The 17,836-nt window shown below is 37.4% G+C and overlaps 1 protein-coding gene across 3 annotated transcripts in view; it reads right to left on the bottom strand.

Moving 5' to 3' along the window:
- NPNT (nephronectin) overlaps positions 1-17,836 on the bottom strand; it is a 51,395-nt gene that overhangs the window by 29,812 nt on the left and 3,747 nt on the right. Inside the window, exons 3-4 of one of the 3 annotated variants that reach the window (XM_051616660.1) lie at positions 4,373-4,465; positions 1,766-1,858 (exon numbers count right to left, since the gene is read on the bottom strand). In XM_051616660.1, the coding sequence (XP_051472620.1) occupies positions 1,766-1,858; positions 4,373-4,465 (186 nt within the window). Of the gene's footprint in view, positions 1-1,765; positions 1,859-4,372; positions 4,466-11,981; positions 12,033-17,836 lie in introns of all 3 variants that reach the window. The other 2 variants (XM_051616662.1, XM_051616661.1) reach the window with 2 other exon arrangements.

Here is a 17,836-nt window from a genome sequence, read left to right on the forward strand (position 1 = left end):
AAGAGAGAAGCCACCCTGCCAACAGGCTAGGTCTGTGACACCATACTGCTCAGCACATCTTGTTTTCCCTAAAATGCAACTTTTATTCTTTTCACCAGCACAGACAGGCGCATACTCAGACACTGCACAACAAACACCCTTCAGCTTCCCAGGAGGCACGGTGTGTGATTACTGTCAGGTGCTGCTGGCTCTACATAAAGACCTGTATGGATATGCTGACAGCTCTCTTCATCTGCCTCCATGCACCCACAATCTGTAGCAGGTTGCTTCCCTAAGAAGAGTCCGGATGTACCACACATGGACTGGGAGACTGAAAAAACATTCCTGCTATTTATATAGTATATCTGTTTGTGTGTTTCTTGTTCTGTAAGGTCTATTTTTTCAAGAACAGGTTCAGGCTAATGTTAACAGTCAAAAAATCACCTGTAGCAACACACCTGTTGAACAAATGCTGGTTATCAATTGTGTATTTCAAGCAACATGTATAAATCCATCTCAGTATAAATCAAAAGAGAAAATAAGAGTGGAAGTTTCCTCTAAAAAAAGTTGAAAGCCAAATTGTATAAAGGGTAATAAAAATAACATTTTACACAGTTATTCTTTTTATAAAACATCATAATTTCTTTTAGTCACTTATCATCTCACACTGGAATTTAAAATATAAAGCCCAACACTATTAGAAAATTTAACAAATGCCTGTAATTTCTCTGTGAGAATGTCCACTCACTGTCCTGCACTTGAGAATTTCATTGTTCGGCCTCTCAGATTCCCATGTTGCCTACAACTGTATAGTGAATGCAAAACCAGCATTCTTTATTTCAAAATAACATGACAGTCCCTCAAAGCAGAGTGACAGTTTTGGGCACTATGGAAAGCAGGTCTATACCATACGCACAGGCTGCTGAGCACAAGTTGTTGTTTTTTTTAAAGAAATTAAATGAAAATGTGAATGCAAAGAAAGGACAAGCGTTAGTTCTGTGCTAGCAAATCTGGATACAACTTCTTTGATTGCTGTGTAGCACCACACGATCTTGGGTAATGACTGACTTAACTATAGGGCATTTATTCCTAGGAAGATGCAATACACTCCTATTTTCTTTAATTAGCTTCTGCAGAAGATTCCAGCACTCAGCCTTTTGGTGCCTTTTTCTGCCTATTAACTACCTAGAATCAAGCAACAGAGTCTAAATATTCAATACTGAATTTACTCAGAAAACAGAAAACCAGGGACCAGAAACCACGTAAAAAAAATTAAACTGTTATCACCATACCATAAACAGTAGATCAGCTTTCATTTCCAGCAACTATCATCACACTACCGTGTCAAACTTAGGAGAGGAGGTATGTATCACCCCAAGAGAGTTTTGTTCACATCAACCCTGATTTTCTTCAGCTTCCAGCTTTATGTAAATCACAGTTTTGTCTTTATCTAACCTGATAAACTATTTCCACCACTCTCAATTTATAAAGGAACTCAGAAAGAGATAAGAAGTGCAGGCCCTGATAGAAGAGCAGAGGAAAGAAACAAAAGCAAGTTGCGACCACAAGTGTGGTGGAGAGTTAGGCCTTTTCAGAATACAGGCACACAGACAGCAGCAAGGAAATACAGTATTATTTGGTCTGCATGCTAATGACACTGCAAGTTCAGCTTTTGCATCACAGCCACCAGTCTATTAGCCTCTTGCCCATTTGCAAGAAATTATGCTACTGTTTCAAGCTGTGCAGGTAGAAGAAGCACACCACCTGAAATCCAGGACCATCTCACCCCTTGATGCTACATTTCTTGCATGATGATCCAGGGGGCGGAACAGAAATGCTTCACTGCTCTGACCAGGTGGACTTGTATATAGCTGTTCATCTTCACAGGATGGGAAGAAGGCATAATAAAAATGAAGTTACCAGATCTTTGCAATACGTATTACTTCATCGTTTAAAAACTGTGTATAGATATAAAAAGTGCTGACTAGAATTCCAATGCAAAAAGAGAAAGTAGAGAACTTTGCATCAGGACCTGGAACAATCTGGGGAAGAGGATAGTGTGTTACAAAAAGTGACCTTATATTCTTTCATAAAGACAACCTTCCCTAGCCTCACAAAGTTAACCTGCATATGCTTTAGATTGCTAGCAAAAATCACAAGTTTTCAACTATTCGTATTTGTCTGTGAACACAGATCTCATTGAAGAGCAGGTATCACTGTTTCGATGAACACATTTTGAGAGAAGTATTAGTTCCATTATTATCATTATGAAGTAGAGAGCTGGCATAGTGTATTTTCTTTCAACTTGCTCAGCTGTTTTTTTAACAGGTTGCAGCTGTAAACCTGCAATCAAAAAGCTAGAAGAGAAACATTAAAGCCATTCAGAATATTTTAATGCTGTGGGGAGGGCACATGGCTAGGTCTTATGCAAAACCACTGCAATTTAACTGCTGATGAAAGCAACTGAATAGAAGCAGCAGCAGCTAACCCTAACTTCTGAGTGACATAAAGCGAGATCTAGATGACCACAGCCACTGCAGTAATGCTGGAAAAGGACAAGGATCCAGGTATCAGCACACAGTCAGGGTTCAACAGTTCTGCCTTGAGGCTGGGTTCTTCTCTTGGATTCATCCCTGGAATATGGATTGATCTACTAGGCCAATGAACAGTTGCGATGTAAAGCCTGTTTATCCATTTTTGTACTCAAAGAATATCTTTCACCAAGACCCTGAGCATACTTTGCATCCTAGCACCATTCACACATCCTACAAAGAAGCCCATCTCTGCAGGGGAAGGCCACCATTTCTTCTGTCATTATTTTCTCTTATTACTCTGGAACAGAAATAAGAAAGATGGCCAACGGACTGAACAGGACAAGTGCTATACTAAGGTATAACAACACAGATCACACTGCTCCTGTGTGATGTGAATTCCCTCCCAGCAAAAGCAGACTCTGCATCCACTACAAGTTTTCAGGTCTCATCCTAACATGGTATCAGCACATGGCAAGAACACGTACCCTGACCCCAGGAACACCTCAAGGGTCTCACCATAGAACAGAACAGATACAGACTGTAGTCACATGAACTGTTGTATATTTAGGACACCACAGTCAGTCAGCAGGCATCTCAGAAACCTCATGCACATCTGCCATGGCAACCTTGCCACCAACACCATGCAAAAATATTTGATCAATACTGCCCAAAAGGCTTCCTTTAATTGTTTATCACCACATTTTTTCCTTCCTTAGCATTTAATGGACAGTGAATAGTTTAGTTCAAGACTGCAGCTTCCAGCAATTCACACAGCCTTCTTTTAATATTGTTAAAGTAATTAGTAGATAGAAAGACTGTTACATATACATATCACAACTGACAGTTCGCTGCCTTCTAAAAAAGTTTCAGACTGACCAAAACAGGTGTAGAATAATAAAATCATAACAATCCATCCTTTAAAATGTCATTCCAGAGTAAACGGAAAAGGTGACAGGATAATTTGACAGATGACAGAATAAATGAAACTTAAAACTGGAAAATAAAACATTCATTTCCACATCAGTTTTGGAATGATTAGTAAATCTGAAAATAAATATGTATCTATTTTTAAAGAAAATTATTTACTCTAAAATCAACATGTCAAAAGAAGATTGGCAAACATCAGGGTACATTTTTGAATAATAACAGTTTTAAATGTCACAATTTTTTATTATACTTCCTCAGCACTCTCAGAAAATGTAAGAACCTTTACTGTAAGCTGAGATAACTGGAAAAGAGATCAGTCTTTGTGAGATATCTTTGTATGTAAACATGTCTTACATCATGTATTAAAATTCTATTCTCTGCTCTACAATCTTTACACCATTACATGTTTTGGAGATAATTTTTGGCAACAGAACCACAATGAAGCTATATTGATAAGTCAGTAAAAGAACATCTCATGTTTCAAACTCTTAAGTATGCACTACAATTTTTTGCTACCTAGCTAGTTCAGGATTAGAAACACAAAATGAGAAAGCGTGACTGTTATTTTAATTAAACAAATATTATTTCACTATACAAAGCTGAAAATTGTGACTTTATGAAACAACAACCCTGACCACAATATTTAAATAATTCTATTCAGATTCGGGAGAGCATGTAAATACATACTTTACATTAATCTCATTGATTTTATCTGAACAAAACCCGTTTTTCCCCTGTGCTATCCCACTGCATGCCATTTTCTCTACAAATGTCAGCCCCAGTATCAGAATAGCTACAGCAGTAACAGACTTGGTATATGTGCTCATTACCCTATAAACACAGGCAACACACACAACATTTGGGTGAGAGAGATGTACAATACTTCTGTGATTTCGAGAAGGAATTCTCTTTCTTGGACTTCAATTTCTTACCTTGGTTGCAGGTTTTTCCAGTGTATCCTGGGTGGCACTTACACTTGTTTGGCCCAACACACTTGCCATGTTTGCATCCTGGCTGGCATATAGCTGCAAACAGAGAAATACTCATCATTCTTCCACTCAGTCATGGCTGACAGCACTTTTGAAGCAAATAGCAACGACCTAACATATAGTACCATTTATGTTCCTCCCTTTAGCATCCCCACGTGCTTCAAATACCACTGCTCAAACATCAGCTGTGCTTTCCAAAATCATCACTGCCCTAATACATGTGGGAAGAGCAAGATATTTGTTAATAGCCTATTTTTGTACAACACTACATTGTGCTGTTTCTGGGATATTAAACCCTTTTAACACCTCATCAGCAAGCCAGCACTGTGCCCTCGCTTGCTCTATGTATGTGTGCACCATGATTTGGCAAGCCTGGAATACCCTACTTCTATATAGAAAACGAGCACACCAATGTCATCAGTGACATCCAAACAAAGCCATAGATCAGTCACTGATAAGCAGTAACCCAGAACCCAGCATTCACTCTCTGTCCCCTTACTAAGCAATGTTTTGCCTGAATCTCTCCATTTCAATGTTTGGATTCTGGCATGGGAATTACTTTCATTTTTTTTCTTTTTTGGGGAAAAAAGGACTGTGTAAAAGCAAAACCAATACTGACTGTACTATTCTGCTTTATCCCTGCACACATCCGAGTCACTTCTACTCAGAATATTTATTACCCAAACTGCTGTACAGATAGTCTCAGAATGTGAGGTTATAGTCTATTCTGCTTCCAGAGTAAAATTTAGGCAGCCATTTTTGGCACCTCTCTCAGTATAAAACCAATAAAATTAATAAAACAAACTTTTAAAACTTCAATAATAAAACAAGCATTGATTTGAAGAAATAGAAGACTTCATGCAAAAATATGTTTCTACTGATGTATGATGAGCTAAAAGGAATATTTTCAGAGTGCAATGAATCCTGCATAACTGGAAGCCATCTTACAGCTGAAAATTTTAAACAGTATTTACAAATCTTTTTTTTTTTAGAAATGCCTTTCTATTACTAAACATACAGTTTTAACCTGCTGGAAAACTGAAATATTTACTATACTCTAAAATGTTATTTATCATTATATGACAAAATGCAGATGCAAAATTCTGGTGAGCTACTGCTTAAGAAAGATGGACACAAATGAGACAGAATGCAGAGGGTGGCATAACTTGAATACCGTGTAATCACGATTTACTATTTTCCCTGACTTTAAGTTCATTTTCTAAACTAACAGTATCATTTGGAATTTGCAAAGTAACTAATTTGATCCAGCTGTAATATTAATTAATCTGACAACAGGCAGTATAATAAAACTGGATGTATTAAGGATGTAATTTAACAGAAGTCTGTCAGAAGGCACTCAAAAATGGAGCTTGCATTCTAGCCAAGCTGTTCAACAGGGTTGAATTAAACAAAATTAAAACAGAAATATAGTACTAGTTTTGGTTGTGTAACAACTATGCAAATAAATCTCTGACGTTCTAAAATCTTTTCCATAAGACTCAAAGGATCCAGAATTAGCAGTTCCCACAAGTGCATCCGCAGAAGCAACCAGTAGAGCAGAAGGAGTTTGCTCTAGTTTTGGGACTGTCATTGCTCTTCATTATCAGGGCATTTTTTAAATCTAAACATTATATAATGTTATATATATATATATATAAAATATATATATAAAAGGTCAGTGATATCGCCTAAGAACATAAAACCTTGTTTTAAATCTACAGCACTGCTCTTGATGGGTCCTCCTAACATGATGGAGCAGTATCTTTCAAACAACTGTCCTAATGAGTATCTTAAAAGGCAACAGAGAGGGATGATTCTAGTTAATGCAAGATCTATGTTTTCCACAGAAAAGGTATGTTTCAAAAATACTGCCTTGGGTAATGAACAGATTTGACTGAAGAGAAACGGATACACTATCAAAAACTTCTAGAACATTGTACTTGGAAACAATTATTGCTTTTTTAAGCATTTTTTCTGTCATAAACAGAAAAACAAAGATCATATTTGTGTCAAAGCTAGTTTAGACACTAAGACTCATCTTCCTGACATAACAGACACAAGTCTAACTAGAGGTGATGGTGGCAAAACAAAGACTATGAAGACCAACTTTATGATTTTGAAATAACTGGAGAAAAAAATATTTGAGCTAAACTACAGTAGAGAAAAAAAATTACTATGAATATATTTTTGAAAGCTTCCATGAAATTTCAACTGCACAATAAAGTTATATAATAATTACTCTTTAAAAAAAAACAAAGCACCATGGGATCAGCTTCGTGTAAAGTGTTACAGTTCAGTAGCTGAACCTGTGGCAACTTTATTTTAGCTGTCTTCTTTTAAGTCTTGGTCCCTCCCTCAGCTGCATAGATTGATAATTAGCAGCAGCTTAGAGAGAGAGAAAAAATACCACATACTTGAAGATGCAAAGCCTTACACAATTCAGTACATAAATGGGATTTAAAATTCATTTAGAAATGAAAATGTCCCTCTTCAAAGGTCAAGTAAGTTTGTATTAGGAATCAGATATTTCACTTAATTCTCTCAGTTAACCAAGTCAGTCAGATATCTTACTAGAACAAAAATTATGTATTAGCAGTTGTTTAAAAGAAGTAATATACAACTGCCTAGATATGTAACATAGACCATGTTATTAAATCAAGCAATTGCATCTATGGGATTTTCAAGATATTATCTAGTCTACTATATATTAACAACTCAGCTCCATAGTATGCAGTCCTTAATGTCTTGTGGGTAATTCCAGATCTAGCCTACCTCCTAGTCTCAAGATATAATTAAGAAATGCACTTAAGAAGCAAGACAGCATTCAGCCAAATCTGCTCACCTGGCTGGGGCTCCACCAACAACAGCCATATATACCCTTCCCACTGACCCCAACCAGAGCCACCCAACCCAGAGAGGTGGACTGGCCCAGGCTCTGCCATCTGCAGCCCGCAAACACTCACTTTCTCCAAAGGAGAAGCTGCCCCTGCTTGGCAGCAGATACACTTGTTGACTCCCAAGAGTTCCATTTGAACATGGTCAACAATGAGATCCAGGTATAAAAATAAGCTTGAGCCTGACTTTCAGCATTTCTTTTAATAGCAGGCAATTATTTCAGCTGTTCGGTATGTCTAGACATACACTATGTATGCTGATGCCACTGAGTTTTTTATTTGAACTTTCCACTCTACTTACTTTTTTGTAAAATTCCAGATAGAATAGAACAGAACAGAGTATTTCAGTTGCTGTGCTCACACACAAACACACGCAGTTAATCAAATTTTTAAACACAATTAGACTCCTAAAAGTAGGGGCAAGGAGTGGCAATTCTCCCAACTAATATTATTAGCATCTTGACAATTAAAAAATTCCCCCACAACCAATCACAACAAGAATAGAACAGCATTTCTCTCTGATCAACTCACATTCAAAATGAAGCCATGTCCATGGACTTCAGTCTGGTACAAAACATTCAGTCCCCTACCAGGCGAGAAGGAAATGTAGACAGTGGAGAGTTACACCAGGCTGAGAAACTCAGTCTCTTACACACTTATGACAATGAAGTCCAGAAGATAAGAGTCTGATAAGGTTGGCAGAAAGAAGCAAAAGCTTTCTACATTTTATAATAGTAATTGTTTAAAACAAACGTTAAAAGTACACATGCCTAGACAGGAGCCACTAAAAAAAGGATTGCTAATTTGTTGTTGAATCAATATCAAAAAAGCCTATAATTTCTCCAGGGATTACTCTCTGAAAGCACTTAAACTGTTACTCCTATTAGGTAGTAAGGTAGACTGAGATAAAAAGAAATCCTAAGCACACTATTTTCATTTTTAGTCAACTGCTGCTTATTTATTTAGAATAAACTACAATTAGTATTTCCATTCAATTTTGTTGCCAAATTTATTCAAGAGATACCAGAAAATAAACTCTGGTCTCATGATCATTCATTTCAGTTTGATGATTTAAAATTCTTTTTTGGGGGCAGATGTGAAAATTTGCTCTGTTGCAGTTTCCACCAACTTCAATGGAGGCAAGGAGATATCCTAAAGCCTTTTATTAGTCCATAAATCTATCAGAGTACCCATTTTAAGGATTGGCAAGAACTACCTTTTTCTCCAAAATAAGATTATAAAGACCACCTTTTAAGTCTCACTTAAACTTCCAGTCAAATTAAACTTCCTGTAAAAAATAACACAAGGAACTGCAACACAAATATGAGTGGTTTGGGTTGAGGGCTGGGGGATTTTTTTTCAAGTGTGGGAGAGAGGGAGAAAGAATTTCTAGTGAAATGAACATGCTTTTAGCACGTGCTTTGCTTGTGTAAAAGTCAGAAGCCACCAATATTCCCAGTTGGTGGGGAGACACCACTCACTAGCTGCTGGTGGTGTCTGAGCAAGGCTCAATAATTCTCAATTATTTTTTAATTGTTGCATAAATACATTGAAATAAATTGAAAACACATCCCATCAATTCATTATGAGTCTATAATATTGGGGGGGTTTTTAAATTTCACTTAATTTTCCTCCTGCACACAGTTCCCTCAGAACTGCATTGGAAGTCCCCCTCCTCAGGTTTTGTCAGTTCATGTGCACTAAGCTGCCCACCATTTGAGGGCGTGGGTGACTACCACGTGCTGTCCCCTCAATTCTTTCTCATCTAGAATTTTAATGTTAATGACTTATTTATTGATTACCAAACACTGTTTGGTGGAGCCCTAACCAGACAGTTGCACTGCCTGGTTACTCCCTGCCTAACTCCTCCTCTTTAATTTGTGGCCAGCAATGGAAATCCCTGAGCTTTCTTAGTGGAGTATCTCTCCAAAGTTTGTTTTTCCAGCACTCCCAGCTGTATCTTTCATAAGAACAGCCTTGAGTTTAAATTTGCGTGTAATTCTTACTTTTTTTTTCTCTGGTTTGTGTCTTAATTTCTGTTCCTAAGTAGTTTTTTCTTATTCCTTGCATGATGCCCTTAAATATTAAATCGACAGAAGTTGCCCTCAAAGACTTCAATTGCTCTTTCTGCATCCCTCCACTCAAAAAAGCCTCAAAATGCCAGAATGCAGATGTGCAAACCACCCTGGAACTTCTGATTTCATCTCTTGGGAGTTTAAAATTATGCATAAGAATACCTGCTTCTGAAACAAACCACACCAACCACCTGCCTGAATGGCCTTGCATCTGCCCTCTCTTTCCAAGTAACATATAGCCCATTATTTATTCTGACTCTAAATTCCAACTATTTAAAACTTAGTTTGCCCAAAGTAATTTGTGCATCAGCCCAGAGATGACTACATACTGTACATCTTCACAAACCTTTAATGGATCTTCTTACACTGCTGAATGCAGTATAGTCTCTCAGTCTTAAGACTGTTACTTAGGTTCCCCCAGTGCCAGCTTTCTAGCAAGACTTGCATGTTGGTGAAACAAGACTTCCTCTCTGCTTCCTCCTTCACCTGAAACTGGCACCCTTTTTCCTGGGGTGCTAACAGACCACAACCTCAAGTTCTATACTTCTCTTCCTCAGATCCAGCTTCAGCTTACATCTGTCTATTTTTATTTATTTTTGCAATTCTTTGAAAATAAACACGCACTTCAGAAAATAACTCTGTCTCACAGTAATTATGATCCAGGATCCAAAAGGTATGAGATAATTTGGAAAATAATTCACTGCAGCTCTTTCAGAGTTACATATTTATCTTTTGTTCGACTACATACAAAAGCAGGATAATGCACAATGCTTATCCTACCACACAGTTACCAGTAGATGGTAAAATCATGTCATATCCATAACCTATATTTCAGAATGCAGGGGTGTTGGACTTGAGGATCTCCAGAGGTCCCTTCCAACCCCTAACGTTCTATGATTCTTTAATTACTTCTGAAAAAACAACTTTGCTTCTCAAATAAGTGTACTAGCAGTCACAACATACGTCAAGAGAGCTTAATAAGCCTGACTAGGGCAACTGGGTATTAATTTGCACAGAATTTCATATGTAAAACATGCCTTACCTTATTTTTTTGAAAGATAATAAATGCCCTTGAACAACTTCTGTAACTAGAGGCTAATAATACAATCAGATAAAATGGTAGTATCTAATGCCTATTTTTTTTTTTACAAAATTTGCACTTGTAACATTCATGATAAAAAACGTTGTCAAAATGCATGCTTAAGCTTCCATCTAAAACATACAGTTCCACTAAGTAAGTGGTTCCTAATTTCTCATGCACAACTACTACATTTGCCTGGTAAATCAGTTACTTACTTTGCACATATGATTCTGGTAACAGCACATTAACATGACAAACTGCAACCAGTGTGGGCTATTCATTGCAGTCAATTCTTTGCTTCCCTATGACTGCTGGCAAATGTGTTTCTAAACTGCATACACAAATGCAGACCGTGGTTCATTATTGCCTTGCTATTTAAAACAGCACTTATAAGCATGCATAACTTAAGCATGGGTAACACTGAAATCAGTAGGAGTTTATGAAGTCTGTGAAAGTTGATCTAATGCTTATGCGCTTAAATGCTCTTTTTAAAAAAATCAGTAAAAATCTGATCTAGCACAATGCAAAACTAGAAAGGCAAGAAATATTTCATGCTTTGTCAATCTTGTCTTGTTTGAATTTCAAGTGACTCATGACAACTACTTAAAGAATAGTGCTTTATCACATCAAATGCCTGCTTGTAACCTAAATTTTTCAGTTTGTCTGCTGAATTCCAGCAGGCAGAGGTGGGGCAGCATCAGTGTCTCTACGTGTGGCAGCAGAAAACAAACTGGGGCCTACTGCTAATTTGTTTATCAGAATACCCACTTGCTGCAGCCGAGTTACATCCATATTGCAGTAACAAAGCTGACTTTCACAGATAGATGAAGAGTTGATTGCTTTGCTCTCCTTTCTGAAGACCAGTACTCCCACAATAGGGATAAAAAACCAGGGCATATCAGCTCCTGATCAGCAGCAGGCAGACTGCAGCCCTGGGTACCAATGTAAAACAGCACTGATTTCATTTTGCTCTAACATGCCAGGCTGTCTGCTGCTGTAGAGCAGGGGCTGTAAAGTTTCCCTGTTGTGGGAATGATAATCTGTAGTGGAGGTGCAAAGCAGTCAATGGGGGCCAATAAGAGCTTCAGAACATCCCAATCTAACCTCCCACTGCATGTTATTCAATATGGTGAAAGCAAATTACGCCTCTGAAGTCTGACAGCTTGTAAATAGCATACTGGAAGTATGAACAATTTTCAGGAAGGAAAAAATATTGCCTGAGACTTGAGGGTAAAATAAAGAAAAAAGAAAGGAGTGAAAAGGGAAGAGTGCAATAGTTTAGAAAATAAGTATCTCGTTGGACAGATGATTGGGATAAAAGAGCCCTGTTAATTTCCCTCCCCCATTTATCTCCCCCAAATCAAATGCTTAAAAAAGGAAAAAAAAAAATATCTACATCTGCTTGTCACATATTATAGTTTTCATGTAAACTTAGGATTTAGAGGCCATAACTCCAAGCCATAACCTTGCAAAAATTATTTCAAGAAATATGTTCAGCTAACCTTTGGGCTGGCACCTTAGGCTGGCTATTCTCTGCCTTAAGACGTAGAAAGCTGCAAAACAAATATCCAAAAAAAGAAATTCCAGCTTTTTTTAATTATTATTTTTTTTCCTGTAAGGAGGATGGACTTGGCTGGGGTTTTTATTAACTTGTTACATTCCTGGAGACTTACACACATTCAACATTCAGTGTTTTTCTGAAATAAAAAGAATTCTGGTACACATTTAAAAATGGTAATACCTTATATCAGTACTTCATTAAGAGATTTAACACATTCTGATACATAAGAGTAATTAAATATAATGAAGTGATGCTATTCTTATTCAATCAATTAAGGAGCTACACTTCGTCATGTTTCATATGATACATAGTTGTAAAGATTCTCACATTTCAGCATTTAGGTTCAACGTTTCCATCAACCGAACATAAAAGCTTTTCTTAAAGAGACAGTATCTTTTCATTTAAATATAGGTTTATATTTTTAATGCTGTGCCTCCACAGAGCAAACATAAGGGGTTAGCACCTGGATGCTAATTTGAGAGTAATTAAAATTACACTCACTTTTAAATATCTGAACATCTGCAACCAATAAACATGCTGGCATGTAAGTTTACTGGTCATTTTTATAATGTTCAAATGTTGAATGTAAATTAAAAGTAATGCTTAGAGACCTTTTCAGCTCTTACTACCATATGAAACTAGAAAAGTTTAAAAAGTTAAATAGATGGAAAAACAGATGTATGCTTCAGACTTATTTTAAATCAATTTATTTGACAATAAAACAAATGTTAGCAGCATGGCTGGTTAGGCTACATAGCCTCATTATAAAATTACTGGTTACTGGGACCTAACTGCAACACCAGCTCTTTGTATTTTAAGTAGCATGTGACCAACACTTAAGGGTTTGCTGTGATTCCAATTTCTATTGTTTTAAATCAGTTTTAAGCACGAAGTCCCTTAGTGTTTGTTACAGTGGAGGGAGGCAACCCAAGTTATTGCTGGGCTTTGCGAGAAGCTCCAAACACAAATATACTACAGTTGTAAATGGCCAAATCATATTACTGGTGAGATTTCCTTGCAAAAAACTGGACTGCAAAACTACTATTCTACGTATGAATTGCAGGAGAGATGCAGTGGGGAAGTGCAAAAGGATACTGTATCTTTAAAATAATAAAGCCAAAACTGCTTTAAAAGCATAAAGCTTCCAAAATTAAAATAACCCACCAAAACAAACAAACTAAAAAACACACAGCAACAAAAAAAAACTTTAAGCAAGCAAAAAAATCCCAACCAAACCAAAAAGCAACCCATAACCGAATAAAAATAGCAAAACCTCATTTTTCCTTGCATGAAAGTATTAAAGCAGTATTACAATTCTGTATGAAATATCTTTTCTTTGAAAAGTACCTAAGGATGCACAAAAATATTGACGATTTTATATGAAAAAGTCATGCTGCATATCAATATTAATTAAACATTGCCAATAAAATGTATTAATACAAACTGTATTCTTGCAACCACAAACTCGGTAACAAAACTCCTGTTGACTTTAAGGAGGTTTCTGCTAGTGCATCAGCCTCCTGGATGCCAGTACTCTCATGGCTCACTACTGACAAAATTATGGTTTTATTTTTGTGCATCTTGGACTACACAGAATTGCCACCTCCACTGAAAGAGCTAGATAAGAAGCTAGAAACAGAAGTCTTAAGCAGCTAATGGCCTCTTCTCCCATTGATGTATGAGATTATTTTTATGGGTAAACTCCCATCAACATAATCATTGCTTATACAAAATCTCCTCCTAGACATCAATGAGAGCACAACCACCTCTTCAACCCCCTCCCACCACCCTGCAACTCTGCAAATGGATTGCACAGTACAGATACAGTCTTTAAGCTCATTAGGACAGGAGAAGCAGCACAGACAGTGTAACTTTCTTGACAACTGTTGTAAGAAGGAAGAAGCATGCAGAGTTTCCAGCACAGCATTTCGTTATGCCTGCATCTGTAACATCAGCTTGCACAAGCTCCCCCCTCTCTATTGAAGGTCCTCTCAACAACCTCCTGAAATGGTACGCTTTCTACTGGGTTTGACTAAATCTAAATGCTAGCCTGACACCCTTCAGTTAACACTATTAATGGTGCAATGCTAGGGAGAGGTATAAACTGATGGGTTGACTTCTGTTTACTCATGGACTATTGTAGTGTATAGCTTCTTGATTGCTCTGTCTCTAGGCTTTTAAAGCTAATTGTCATGTTTTAGACTAAGGTTTAAAAACTACTTTGCTGACCTATCCTGGTTTTGCTACCTAGGTTTAAACAGAAAACCAAGAGGTGTTACAACAGATGGATGCTCTGAAAGAGCACAATATCTTCTTCCAATCAGACTTTTTATACTTCATTATAATTTAAGGAGAATTCAACATTGAAATGAGTGAAGTAACCAAAGAACATCACTACTTTAAAATCCACATTCAGTGGGATTTTATTGCTGCTAAGCATCTTCTGTTGGTCAGACTTTCTGCCAACAGGACAAAATCTCAGAGTATGTCTACTGACTCCAACAGTCCTGCAGATTTGTGCCAACAAGGGATCTGACAGCTGATCTGCATCCGGTTATAGAACCTGCAGATCCAACCTTCTCTTCTGCATACATGAGAACATAGCAAAAGGAAACATTTTTGCCATCACCTCTAGCAAAGGAGTTGTCCAAACTGTAATCCAGAATGAGAATTCAAGTGGTTTCTTTCTTGCTTTTCTTAAAAAAATATTGTTGAACTTTCTAAATTTATATTAAAGTAGTATCTCTTTCTACAGTTCTTGGCTGATAAACTCCAGCTGAATTTTTCAAGCAAAAGGCTGCCTACACATAACTAGCACACAAATCAATTACAAACAGACATGCAGCCAAGTACAAAGCAGGTGTATTTTGTTCATGGAGGGCACACATGTGGAAACCATTTTTATAGCTTTTGAAAGCACTACAGAGGTATTTGTAAGCCAGCTAAAAGCAAGGCAAGTAGACCATTAGTTCTAGGAGTAACTGTCAGGGTATTAAGATGGATTAGTGGCAAAAAACCCCACAAAGAACTATTTTTCAAAGAACCCCTAGCATGGCCTGTTAAGGCAAGAACTTCCACTGTCATAATGAGGAATAAAAAGCATCACACTACTTCTCACATAAGTCTCTGCATATTTTAGTTTTCTGATGGGCTAACCAGGTTCCAGAGACCAGAATGTATTTATTCAGCTGATTTCTGTACTTGGATTATCAGGAAAGGTCCGTCACCAGCTGTTCCCAGAACTTTTCTGCTGCTATGCCTAAGCTCTGGCCTAGCAGAGACACTTGGACAACAAGGCCCAGGTTATCATCTCCTTGAGAAATGTTCAGGAAGATAGCAGCCCCTGCTGAATACTGTCATAGACATCTTATTAGGGGGATGAGATGACAGGCTTCAGCAGGTCTGCTAGAGTGCAATAGCTAGAACACAGGAATGGACATGGTTATTTTCTATTCTGCAGATGACATTTCTCATCCAGTTCAAAGAACTGAGCTCCAGCCGTGCCACTGCTGGAAATTCTTTTCTCCCAGGTATTCAAATAATGAAAATAAATGCTCAATAATATATTAGAAAAAAAAAAAAAAAGTTGAATCAGCTTCTTAAGGCTAATTTTTTTCTGCTGGCACACGGAAAAATGCATTTGTGCAAGATGCATGTAATTATAACTTGGTTTTCCCTGTAAACTTTAAAACCCACTGAATAGGTTCTGGGTTAGGACAACACACTCACTTCAGGTACAGTTGCCTTACAATATAAAATAAATTACAAATTTAAAATGTATTGTCAGTATCTGCTCTCACCAAAAATGCTCTGTCACAGGAATTTAAAACTCCCTACTCCAAGAGAAGAAATCCGGAAGAAACTCCTTATACCCTCAACTTTTGCTCTGGGCTATAGTTTTGCTGTGTGCACAACAGTAACTCACAAAAATGAAAGACAACACCCCTGTTTTCACACACATTTTATCAGATACTTTATCAACATACCATTTTTCAAAGAAGTAGGCTTTTGTGTGATTACTCCCACCTCAAGCTAGTACTCCTACTACTTATTAAGATGCAAGTAAATCCCACAAGCTGGACAACAGCATGGAATTTTTTGAATAATTTCAGCTGAGAAATTCAACGTGACTTTAAAGCAGTGATGCTGAGTCCATCAGTGTAAAGGATCAGCTCTATAAATTATGAGGTTACTTCACATGAACTAAGAGTTGTTGCTTAAACAACATTTCTGCTGCTTCCAAATAAAAACTTCAGAAAGACTACTTAGTTAACATTAGTGATGGAATATACCCAGAGTTCTAAGTTTATATTAGGCCACTAAAAACATGGATAGATTTTCAATTTACAAGGTCTTAGAAATACTAGTGAATTTACTTGAGTTATATTTGTTTTGCCTCTTTGAAAATATAGCTATCCTTGTACGCATCACAAAATGTACCTAGTCACCTAAACGTGGATCTCACTTTGGTGTTCAAAACCTGCAAGAAAAATAAAACCTAACCTCTTTCAAAGTTCTTGATTATTTCAATTGGAGGGATACCTTCTAAGTGCATTTCCTGGAATCAAAAAGAGTACTTGGGAAGGCAATTTCATGTCAGACAGAATATTTCTACTAACTGAGACGTTACAGCTGACACTGACAAGCTTCGGAAGCAAGTTTACAGACAGATCAGACCTACATGCACTTCCTTACATGTACAAGTCTTGATTGGTGCAATTTATTAACAGGAGACAGAGAACATTTTAAAGGAAGAGTGTAAATTAAAGGAGGGGCCTGATTTCAACTTCTTCCTACATATATTTATAAGAGCGGAAAAGACAGCTCAGTTGTGCTGACTTGTGTTACTAAGCAGCAGTAAGCATGATTATGCTCTGTGTGGTCTCCTTTGTCAGTCAAAGGGACATAAAAGAAATTACTCCACACTTCACAAAAGTAAGTTTAGCTAACGCAGTTCAGCTTCCATTTGCAACTTCACAGATGGATTATGGATGGAAGATCAGGAGTAGGGGGTTAAGGGTTAATGAGTTACTACTTGTCAGCTGTGCCACACTCCTAACCTTTCAGAGCTGAGGTATCAGGCATAAACCTCTGTCACAATTAAACCATTACCTTAAATCACACAGTTGATTTAAACACTTTTTTTCTCAATAGCTGTGGGCAGAAGGCATGCCCACACGTTTGGTGGAGCAGCTCAGCTGGACAGTAGAAAACGTATCCAGGTGCCAGTGATCATGGCTCATCATGGTTCAGAGGTCTCCGTAAACTAGGACAACTCTGTCACGTATCAGACCTCTATTCTTGCTACACTCTGGCTCCAGAATGGCTCTCACCTTACATTCATGTCAGAAAGATAAATTCAGAGGTGATCACTGCCTACATAGTAAACTATGCATGAGTAAGCAGGTGAGAGTCCAAAGGTGCTGTAGCACTGGCAGGCATACCAAGGATGGCTCAAACTAGTTTAAGAAAAGCAGTCTAAGCTCACTAAGAGAGCTCAGGATTAGCACCTTAGTGTTTACAGCTTCTTTTTAAATCACATTTGCAAATTGAGTCTCACTACTAATTTTTTAAGCTGGACTCTATATTTGTTGACATCGTGCAAGTACAATCTATTCTAGAAAAGGCAAAGAAAATGTACATCTAGTAGACAAAGTCTAACATGTATTTATGCCACTCATCCCAGAGGCTTAGAGGTTTGCCTTGCTCCATAGGGAAAGCAGGAGAAATAAATGTGTACTTGGCTTTTTGGAAATTTTTCAGTGATATCCCCTTGTACACTAAAGCACTCAAGCT

Source organism: Apus apus, chromosome 4, assembly GCF_020740795.1.
Source record: "Apus apus isolate bApuApu2 chromosome 4, bApuApu2.pri.cur, whole genome shotgun sequence".
NCBI classification, from domain to species: Eukaryota; Metazoa; Chordata; class Aves; order Apodiformes; family Apodidae; genus Apus; species Apus apus.